The 11,256-nt window shown below is 48.3% G+C and overlaps 1 protein-coding gene across 4 annotated transcripts in view; it reads left to right on the forward strand.

Moving 5' to 3' along the window:
* Positions 1-1,104: 1,104 nt before the first annotated feature.
* CRIM1 (cysteine rich transmembrane BMP regulator 1) overlaps positions 1,105-11,256 on the forward strand; it is a 186,798-nt gene continuing 176,646 nt past the window's right edge. For 3 of the 4 annotated variants that reach the window (XM_021697801.2, XM_021697802.2, XM_021697803.2), the window contains exon 1: positions 1,394-1,811. In XM_021697801.2, the coding sequence (XP_021553476.1) occupies positions 1,481-1,811 (331 nt within the window). In that variant the 5' untranslated portion in view covers positions 1,394-1,480. Of the gene's footprint in view, positions 1,812-11,256 lie in introns of all 4 variants that reach the window. The other variant, XM_021697804.2, reaches the window with a different exon arrangement.

Genomic DNA, 11,256 nt, shown 5'->3' on the forward strand with positions numbered 1-11,256 from the left:
CACGCATCTTCTTTATTAATATATTTACAATAAACAAGTAAACGGGGGGAAAAAAGAAGGAAACCCATTACTTCTGTCCAGGAGCTTGGGAAAGAACAGGGCAATGTCAGATGACATTAATGATGCATGAGAAACACGGGTCCAATCATGTCAAGACTTGTAGTAATCCAGTATTTGGCCTTACTCAAGGGAGAGAAATTCAGCTCTGCTACTTTCCATTCACCCCCTCCCATAACATAGCACCTTGGCACAGACGGCAGAGCGACCAGCCACACAGGATGTGGACAGTTAAAATTCAACTCGAGCTACAGCAGTCCTCAACCGTCCTCCCCACCCCCTGCGGAATATTTACCTAGACCGTTTAAAGCACTTAATTAATTCACCACTAGCTTCGCTGGAGGCGTCTCGAGCTTCCCGAGACTCCATTACATAGTATCTTTCACAAAGTCTATCCCCAGCTCTAGTGGAAGATGGATTCTCATCCATTTGCGGAGGCTTCCGTGCATTCGCTTCCCTTTGGATCCGGCGGGTGCCCCAGCCAAGGCTGCAGCAACCCCCTCGGCCCCGAGCTTCGCGGTCCCCGCCACACTCCGAACTCAAAGCCGGCCCAGGAGGGGCAGCCGGCTCGCCCTCGGGGCGCCCAGGCCACAGCCACGGTGGCCGCGGAGCCTGCGGGCGCCCGGCACGCCGCGCCTCTCGCTGCCCGCCGTGTGCGCCCCGAGCCCGAGCCGCAGCGCGCCCGCGGAGCCCCGGCGAGGGAGGCGCGCGAAGGCTCGGCCGCAGGGCCGGCTCGGCTCGCCGGGCTCCAGCCGGAGGAGCCGGAGGCGGAGGAGGAAGAGGAGGCGGAGGAGGAGGAGGAGGAGGCGTGTGAGGGAGGAAGGGCCCGGCAGCCCGCGGGGGAGGGCGCAGCCCGAGCGGCGGAGGCTCGAGCCATAAACAAGCGCCCGGAGGAGCCGCGCAGGAGTGAGGCGAGCGGGGCGCGCGGAGCGGACGCCGCGGACCTTCTGCTGCGCCACCGTCCCCACTCGGCGGCTCGGGAGGCGGGGACCGGCCCGGAGGCTGCGCCGCCGCCACCACCGCCGCGGGGCCGGCCGACCCGGAGGAGGAGAGGGAAGAGGCGCCGCCAGCCGGGGCTGGAGCCCAGCGCAGCCGCCGCCGCCGCCGCCGCCAGAAGTTTGGGTTGAACCGGAGCTGCCGGGAGGAAACTTTTTTTCTTTTTTCCCCCTCCCTCCCGGGAGGAGGAGGAAGGGGGGAAGCCACCGCTGGCGCCAACGCTAGTGGGCTCGGGGTCGGCGCGGCCCGCAGCGGGGGGCGGGGGCCTCGCCCCGCGAGGGGAGGCGCGCCCCGGGGGCCCCGAGGGGGGCGGCGAGGACCGCGGGCTGCGGGTGCGGCGGCGGCGGCGCGTGTGCCCCGCGCAGGGGAGGACGCCCGCCCCGCTCCCGGCCCGGCTGCGAGGAGGAGGCGGCGGCGGCGCAGGAGGATGTACTTGGTGGCGGGGGGCAGGGGGCTGGCCGGCTGCGGGCACCTCCTGGTCTGGCTGCTGGGGCTGCTGCTGCTGCTGGCGCGCTCCGGCACCCGGGCGCTGGTCTGCCTGCCCTGCGACGAGTCCAAGTGCGAAGAGCCCAGGAGCTGCCCCGGGAGCATCGTGCAGGGCGTTTGCGGCTGCTGCTACATGTGCGCCCGCCAGAGGAACGAGAGCTGCGGCGGCGCCTACGGGCTCCACGGAGCCTGCGACCGGGGGCTGCGCTGTGTCATCCGCCCCCCGCTCAATGGCGACTCCATCACCGAGTACGAAGTGGGCGTATGCGAAGGTACGGTCGCCCGCCGCGGGCCCCCTCCCACCTGGCTGCGCCGAACAAAGTTTGGCGGAGACTTTCCCGAGAAGAGAGGGCTCCGCGGGAGGAGGGAGCCGCCGCCCCCGGGAGTGGGCCCCCCCCCGTCCCTTGGTTCCCGCTCGCCCGCTTCCCTGGACGCTGGGCCGGCCTCCGGCGAGGGTGGATTTCGTGGGTGGGGGTGGCCGCGCCAGACCCGCACACGTGTGGCTGTTCGGGCTGGGACTGCGGGGGGTGGGGCGGGCCCCGCGCCCCGAGGTGGGGGCGCCGCGGGCAGGGGGCACTGCGGAGGCTGTCGCGAGCCCCTCGGGGAGTCCGGCCCCTGCCGCCCTCCCCGCACAAGCGCAGTGTGCTACCGAGTGCTGCACACCGATCTCGAAAGTCCCTTTTCTGTTGGCGAGGAGACGTGTCTTCAGCTCACGCTCCCTGTGTGACTCTTTTATTATTTTTTCCTTGCTCTCTTCCTTCACCCCCTTCCTCCTCCTTCGCGTGTAAATCAGTTTCAGCTCCGGAATATGTCAGCCCAGGGGAAGTTACATACGGTGGTTACTCATTTATTTGCCTATTGAAAACAGTCAAAGGCTTGCTCTTCTGAATGGGGGCGGGGGGGTGGGGTGGGGGGTGTTGCACCTAGGAGTGAAAAGTTGTTGCTGACTATTCGTGGCTGCTTTTTAAAATCAGATATCCGCGTGTTTCCTCTCGCGTTGCCGGTTCCTTCTGTTTGTTTGACAGCGAAGCCTGTACTCCTGTTTTCTCCACGAAGCATTGTGCACCTGGGTGTGGAGACTGACGGAGGGAGAAAGCGATTAGAGCAGTGAGCCTCCGCTGGTTGGGTGGACCCTTGTGAGCGGGTGTCGGCCCTGAGCCCTGCCTGCCTGCCTCGGCCTCCGGGTGCTTGGTCAGGTTTGGGGACTAGAAAGAGGGGCAGTGAGTTCTTTTTATTTGGCTGTTGGGCAGGACTCGGTGAGCACCAGTTAGAAGCGGGATCCCTGCTCGGGCTGACGTCGGGGTGATGATGCTGTTCCGGGGCATCCTGGTGCAGAGCAGCTGCCTTCTGGAGAAGCGGCGAGGAGGAGCGACCTGTCGCTCTCTGACCTGGGCCCTTCCTTACCACTGAACAGCCAGACCCAGCACACCAGGGAAGGGTTTCTTCTGAGGCATCCTTCTGTGTGCCTGTTTTGTTTATCGTGCCGAGGTACTGAAAAAGAAGGTGGCAATCTTAAGGATAAAATGGGTCTATTAAAAGACTTCAATTCTGTGATTTTCTTTAAATACACACACATTTATTTACACCTTTTAGAGTTTGGACAGTTCTGGAAAATCAAGGAGGCTTTTCTGTTTTGGAAGCTAGTGGGCAGTATGGAGTGAAGGGCACTCTTCTCAAAGGGAAGGGGCCCTGCCCTGCTGCACCCTTAGGACACTGGGCGAGAAGAGTTTATTTGCCTGAAACACAAAAGCCTCTGAACTGGTGTCAAGTCCCAGCGTTGTTTAGATTGTTAATACATGTGTTTTTATTTCTCACATCAGGAAGAAATGGCCAGGAGATTAACTTCTGATACAATTTTATGTGTTTGATTTGGGGAATTCTGAATGAGTTGGACTCAAAGATGCATCTTTGAACCCTGCCTCTTGGAGTGTATAATTTACTTAAGCCAGCCTCCCATAAATCTAAAAAGAACAAGCAACATGAAAGAAGGCTAACTGCAGTGGAAACTGCTATGCTCTGAGAAGGACTTTTGGAGGTTTCAACGATTCTGACCCTTGTTTTGTTTCTTCTCGATGTACTGCTGGTGAAGGAAATGTGGAGCTGGGGGCTTGCACGGGAATGGAGTGTTTTGGCACCAATCTTCCAGTATCACGGTATAGAGTTATTTTGGCAGTTTGTCGTGAGCTTTTCATTCCTCTGAAATGATGTGATCCCTCTTAGTTTGATTCCTTCTGGTAACACCCCGTGCACTTGGTATTAGCCTCGAAGATGCTTGGAAGTACTTGTTTCCGTGATTATATCTCAATTAGCGTTCTCTAGCACCACTTTTCATTTAGCAGGACTGTTTTCAGTTGCCAAAACTGGGTGCTCAGCATTTCTTTTTATCTAATCTTTTTAGAATTCTAAAAGCAGCCTTCAAGTTGTATTCTAAATCCATTAAACCAGAGTAAGAACAGGGGCTACCTGGCATGATACAGTGTTTGGATTTACACAGATACTGTCAATCGTCTGTCTGAAATTTCAAGTATTTTCACTTGGCTACAAAATTTATGGAAAACGTAGGATAAATAACCTTTTTTTTTCTTTTTATAAAATTAGAGGAGTCTTTAAATGTCAGTAATTACCTAGAAGGTGCGGGCTCTTTTTTGTTAGTTTGCAAGAAACTTCTCAATGGCTAGTCTTTCCCTCAGTTTCCATTTTTATTGAGAAATTCACACACTGAAGCACGATTATTATAACTGACGTGACTAGGAACTGATAAATTTTAATCATGTTGAAGTCTCTTTCGTTGCAATTTTTGCACTAAAATGACCCCTACTGGTTGTATCTGTTAATGAAAACTGTTTTTGAAAACTTATTTAATTGCCTACACTGAGAAATCCTATTGCATGTTATAGATATATTATCATTACTAATCTACCGGCTTTCGAGGACATAAATTAAATACCAGTTACATTGTTCCGTTTGCCAAATTGCAGTAGTTTTTATTTGTGTTACTCTCCATTCTGGCTTTGTGGTGAAAAAAAAAATCATGTTTTTAAACTGTGGTTCACATAATGAGTTAGATAAATCAGAAGCAAAAGTGGACCCCTTCCAACCTGTGGCTCACTGTCTTAGGTTTTGAAAGCACGCCAGCCCATAGTAGGCTCTCAATAAATGTGTATTGAGCAAATGGATGAACAGTCTTCTCCATAGAAAGAATAGTGAAGAAAAAATATTTTCTGAAAGATGAAATAATGTGAAGAGTTGTGCCCTATGAGTCACGTGACATACATGTACACTTGGTCTTTTCAGCGTTGTTTAGATTGTTATCAACCAAATCATTCTTTAAAAAAAAAAAAAATACATTTTTGGTTTAAGTGCATTTTAAAAATCGAGAGCCATAGAGCCAAGTACCTCAAGTTTTTTCCTGCTCTCCCGCAGTCTAAAAAGTGCTTTTTGGCCCCCAGGAGGGCACAAGTCTCTTTATTGTTTCCACTCATTAGGTGAGTCCCTGTGGCCATTTCTGACTTCCCAAGCAGCCTGTCCCTTGGCTGGGCTGCCTGCCTCCAGGTAAATCGCCTAGAAGCCAGAGAAACAAGTTTGAATTCTGAACTCCTGAGGAAGAAGACTGGATGGGAGATCAAAGACAGAGTTTTGAAAAATTACCAAAGCGGGATTTTCTAGGAAGAAGGTTTTGATTGTACCATGAGGATTCTATTTTGGGATGGGGGTGAGGACCATTTTCCCTCTTATGTGGAATAGTACATGATGCTTCTGTTGTGAGGGGTCAGGGCAAGGGGGGCGGGGCGTGAGCAGCCTTCTCTCTCTACATAGTAAAAAGGCACATGATGGCTTGAGTTTGACAGTTTGTGAGGACAGTGATTTGGAACCTGGCAGACATTACTGAGTGGCTCGGCCCCGAGAACTTTGTTGTACTGGAGCCAGGTGATCGCTGTCCTAGACAAGAACCAACTTTTTTTTTCCCCCAGTGCATGTTTACTCAGTAGCTTCGTCTTTATGGAACTTTCCATGTTTCTTATCATGGCATCTCCCAAACTATCTCCTTCAAAACACAGTCCTTTTATTTCCCCCAGATATTTTAACTTTTCCTTCCACCTAGTTTTCATGGGGACAGTGAGGAGGAAAACCATACTGTGGTTATGTGGTGGGTGCTTACAGCGAACAGAATGTTGGATTCTGAACCTGTTGCCTTTAGAAGGTTATAGTTTCTTTTCAAAACCCTGGGAAACTGAGTCAGGGATAGAGATGATGGCTCTTTGGAAAAGAGTGTATGGAGGATCTGAGGTCAGGGTGCAGGAGGCAGGTTTGTTTCCCAAACCAAACCATTTGGTTAATGCACAAGCCACACGGATCTCCTCTCAGTGCTCTGAAATGTAGGACTTGGAGTCAAGAGTCCATGGATTTTAATTTTACTAATTAAAAAGAAGAGGGGAGGGGCCAAGTTAATACTCCTATATTGGCATTTGAAAACTTGACACACCCAGGACTCCTTGTTTTTGAGGAATGTGTTTTGCTTTCCATCTCAAAGTCTTCAGGTGGAGTGAGCTCCTAGAGAAAGCCAGCAGAGGGCCTATAAAATTACGATACTAGGGTATGGGAAGAGAAACCAACCAATGCAAGTAAACAAGGAAATAATTAGTTCCTCCCAGAAGTAAGTATTGACAAAATATGGAGAGACTATTCACCGCACAAATGACAGGACTTGGTGACCTTCGCTTTGACTCTCAAGCTTACAGAATCCTGTTATTCAGGAATCCAGTCACATAAAACACTTGGCAAAGGGCAAATGAATTGCATAGTACCAGAAAGACAAAAATAGCACGTCTAGAGAGATTTGCTGCCATTAATTCATGCTTAACAGTGACCAGCAGAATCCACATGCAAGTATGTTGGCAATGCAGTTGTGAACAGGCTAATTTATGAAGAAAACTGTTTGAAGAATCCTTAAACTGTGGGCATTGTGTCTAGTGATAACAGGTATTTAGTGAAATGGTGCATGCAGGTTTCTCTGTTCCGTGCGGCTTGGTTAGAAGCGATGACTTGGATAAACAAGGGAACAGCTTGGGGGTGCTGGGGACAGGCATTATGAAGTTGGGAGGAGTAAGTAGATGACCCTAAAAAGATAAGGGAGTGGGAGGACCAAAGAACGGCAAATGGGAGAAAGGAAAAATATTGAATTCATCTTAGGGCAACTGTGTCATCCTTTGAGGAATAATCCAAAATGCATTCCAGACATTAATTGTGAAATTCTTGAAAAAAATGTGGGTGTGTTTAACATCTTGCAGGCGACGGCAGGAGCATGGCAGGATAGTGCTGCTTTAGCATGTGGACGCCGTCAGATGAGCCATGGTATGATGGATGGAAGGTCAGGTGTGTCTGGTGAAGCAGCTTCCTGTAACACTGTGTTCCGTATGTGGCACAGGCGGTGTCAGGATCCTCGAGACCCCCCAGTACAGCTCAATTAATTATTCGAAGAGGAAACTGGACTAGCCAAGCATGCATGAGTAACAGACTGAAAGCCTGCCTTCTCAGCGGTTGACTTTTCCAAAGCTGAATTTTCAGAGATCTGACTTGTCTTTGCATAGAAATCAATCACTCATTCATTGATTTCCTGCTCTGTAGCAGGCCTTCTGCTGAGGCAGAGGGCAGCTGGGGAGCTTGGGGACCTCTCACATGTATTCCCTACTCTCTACACTCTTTTCCTTCCTCCTTCCCTTGCCTCCCTCCCTCCCTCCCTCCCTCCCTCCCTTCCTTCCTCTCTTAAAGATTTTATTTATTTATTTGACAGAGAGAGACACAGCGAGAGAGGGAACACAAGCAGGGGGAGTGAGAGAGGGAGAAGCAGGCTCTCAGGGAGCCATACCACTCAGCACTCGATCCCAGGACCCCGGGATCCTGACCTGAGCCGAAGGCAGACGCTCAATGGACTGAGCCACCCAGGCGGCCCTCCTCTACACTCTTTTCATCTCAGTAAAGAATAAGGCAGCAAGACCTTAAAAAGTCTACATAATAATACAAGTTCAAGCCAAGTAGAAATGATTTTGCAAGTGTGTATATGATTAGTTGTTGAGTGAAGTAGGTGGTTAAAATTTGTTCTAGGAATCGCAGCATCTGAGATGATCTTTTCAGGGTCTGGTGGCAAAGCTGAAAAGGAGAATTTGAATTCAAACTAGGTTTAAAAATATGAATAGGAGCTCTTTTTTTTTGCTGGGGGATGGGATCCTACCCATTCGTCTTAGAGGCTGTGCAACATATATCAGAGTGTTTCCCAACATCTGAGAATGAGGCTGCATTCTTAATGCTTTACTAGCTGTGGTTTAGAATGGCAAGTTTCCTTTCCAGAGTGATTTTCTCCGTGTTCTAGCTTGTTGCACTAGGCAGATGAGCGTGGGCAGTGAGCTGAGAGGTGTCCCTTTATATCAAGCATCTTTCCATCTCACCCACTCCCTGCTGCTTGTCTTGGCCAGTTAGCATGGTCTGTGCTTCGACAAGACCTCCTGGGTCTTCTGGTCAGAGGAGTGGTTGTATAGATTTAAATTTAAGAAGGCCCTCCAAATTAACATTTCTAAGTGTTCGTGTTGGGCCTCACAACAAACATACATGCTACCTATTACTATTACTACGTGGAAAAAAAGAAGTTAAAAGATCCTTTTTTCTTTTACAAAGCAAACAGATTTCAATTCCTTACCTCCCTTCCCCAGCCCCAATTGATTCCCCGTGCAAAAGACGTAAAAGCGTGTCATGGTTGAAAACTTGGTTTCTGAGGTCAAATCTGTGCATCTGCTTCTGTGCCTCTCAGTTTTCTGTCTGTGTAGTGGGTTAATAATAGGGTTGCTGTAAGGACTCAATGAATTGCTATGAAGCACTTGGAAGAGTGACTGGCAGTGACACTTAATAACAACAAAGGTACCAACCACTGTAAGTAAAACAACTTGATATGGGTGCGTTCTGTTGTTCTGCTTAATCCTCATCTACCTGAGTAATGATTATCGGTAGTTAAGGAGTTTGGGCTCTTAGAAAAGGAGCACATTATCAAGCTCAGGTCCCCTCTTTTCTTCTACCCCAACACCATAAGTGCATTGAGTAAAAAACTTATTTAAGGGCCTCTAAAGCTGTTTGCTGCCTTTCTTCAGATGCCCATTTGTTAAACTCTGTCTAAATCATTTGTATATTTTGGGTAAAAATAAAGAGGGAGGAACCTGAAATTTTTTGCATTACGTCATGGGAGTTATAAATGTTACCATTTATCTGTGGGCTAATATTTCATTTAGGGAAGAGGAGGGCACCTAAGCTCACCGTAATTAGGACTGTACATTTTCCTGCACGTTATATTCTGGAGGAAGAGTTTGCCCCTAGCTCCTGGAGTGTTTACACTGCTGGTGCCCACAGGATTTGACCTGACTTGAGCTAAGGAGGCAGTTTGTGTCGCTGCAGCTCGCCTGCTTTGGGACCCCAGGCCCTCCTGCTGCTGCAGTTGGTACAAACTAGACAGAACTAGAGGTCAGACGTTTACCCAGTCCTTTTCTTCCTACCTGTTTCCCTGCTGTCCTTCCGCCCGCAAGTATTTACTGAGCAGCTGCTATGGGTCTGGTCTTTGTGCTACACTATAGTGATGCTGCCTTTGTAAGCCTCAGTTTCCCTCTTGGGAAATAGTAATAGGTAGCATGTGTGTTTGTTGTGAGGCTTAAATGAGATAAAACTGTGCTGAAACTTTAATGTGCACATAAATCACCTGGAGATCTCATTGAGCATGGAGGTCCTGATTCAGTAGGTCTGGGTGGGGCTTGGGTTTCTGCATTTCTAATAAACTCCCTGGTGATGCCAAAGCTGCTGATCCTGGGACCACACTTTAAGGAGCAAAAAGCTAGTCCATGGAACAGAGCATGGCCTATGAGACCTGATAATGTTACCTGCTATTTTAGTTATTTTTCAGCCAAAATAAAATAGGGACCCCGCTTTCACAGAGGCCATGGTCTAATGGCAGATAGCAGAGACGCTTATATCCAAGAGTCATTTACAGCTGTAAAGCCCTGAGAAAAGTGCTGAGCATCTCAAGAGCAACTAAGAGGGGCTCTAACTCTAACCACCAGGAAGGATTTAGTGTGGCACCAAGCGAGGTCTGAGGGTGTGCTCTCTTCCTTCCTGCTTCCCACTCCTCTGTGCAGGATGTTTTAGGAAAAAGAAAATAGGTCTTGATACTAGACAAACCTATGTTCAAACCTCAGCTCTTATTTTTTAACTGAACAACCAATTTGCTTCGTTGTTTTGGGCTTCGGGTTCCTCGTCTGTAAAAATGGAATACTTACAGTTTTCTGTGAAGTAGATGTAGTGAGGGTTGGAATACATATGTGTATATATATATATATGTATATATATATATGAAATTATATAGATAATGTGTGTGTTGGTGTGTGTAGAGTATAATTCCTAGTACCAAATAGATTTTAAAAAAATGTTAATTCTAATTTTCATTCTGTTATCCTTTTTCATTTTCTTCTTTGTTAGCTTTATATAGAAGTTAAAAAAAATGCACTTGGTGACACACAGCTCCTTCACATTCGAGTCCAGTACTGCTGTAGTTCCTAACCTCTTTGCTGTTTCAACAGAATGTGGACATTTGCTTGATTTTGTGGTTCGTGTTCCTAGTACAAGAGAGCTATTTCAAACTAAGACTTTTTAAAAGGTGACCTATCTTAATATCGATGGCCTGTGGTTTAATGGAAGCAAATTAAATTTCCTTTTATTGTTAGAAGTTTTCTGTGGGTTTCAGGGCATCCCTGGAGACATGGGAGACCCCAGGAGTGTCACCAGGGCAAGGCTGGGATCACTGCAGTTACAAAAGGAAGGAAGGATGGAGCCGCCATCCCAGCCGGCCCGAAGACAAGGGCAGGTTAAGAATGAGAGGAGATGGTGTTGGGCGGACATCTGCATTGCTTTTCTTGATCCTATGGGTTCCATCCATCCTTCCTGTGGACTAATACAACGGCTTTCCCGTGGAATTGCCTTGTAGTTTCTCTGCAGCATCTTTGTACTACAGCGGAAGGCTGGGAAAGAATGCCTAGAATTAAAATACCTGAGTTTTTGTCTCTTTAGTTCCTGGGGTAGGTGCAGCCCCCACTTTAGGAAGACAGAACTGCTGCGCTGTCTTCATGCCTGCAAATGGGTGTCATTTTTACCCAGTAAATATGGGCTGAGGACTCACAAAGCAAATGCTTTATACTGGCTCTTAGGGAACAAGGAGAAAGAACTTGATGAAGATATAATCCTTGCAATCAATAGTTTACAACTCTTTTTTATTTTCTTCTTGACAACCAAACCTTATTATCACACAATAGAAATTGAATTTTCTTCCAGAAACTCTTTTAGTAGCTATCATTGCAGTGCCTCTTTCATCAAGAGTGCTGGTATTCAAATATGTAACTTACAAGCAAGGTGAGATAAACTTTGAAATTTCAAGGTTTTAAGTATGTGCTTGTCAAATCCAAAAATAACGCCCTAATTCGAAATCACCTGGGAACATTTGTCTTATGAGCATTTAAGAACAAAAATTAAGTGTTAATTATATTTTAAGGTGCTATTTTATGTTTCAAGTTCCTGAGAAGATAATTTGAAGAATCTGCCCTTTGGAAATTTTAGGGAAGTGCTTTGTCCTTAAGAAGGAGCCACTCTGGCTATAGCGGCCGGGGGGGGGAGACGATATAGGCTGTAACTAGA

The sequence above is a fragment of the Neomonachus schauinslandi genome, chromosome 10 (assembly GCF_002201575.2).
Source record: "Neomonachus schauinslandi chromosome 10, ASM220157v2, whole genome shotgun sequence".
Classification (NCBI taxonomy): Eukaryota; Metazoa; Chordata; class Mammalia; order Carnivora; family Phocidae; genus Neomonachus; species Neomonachus schauinslandi.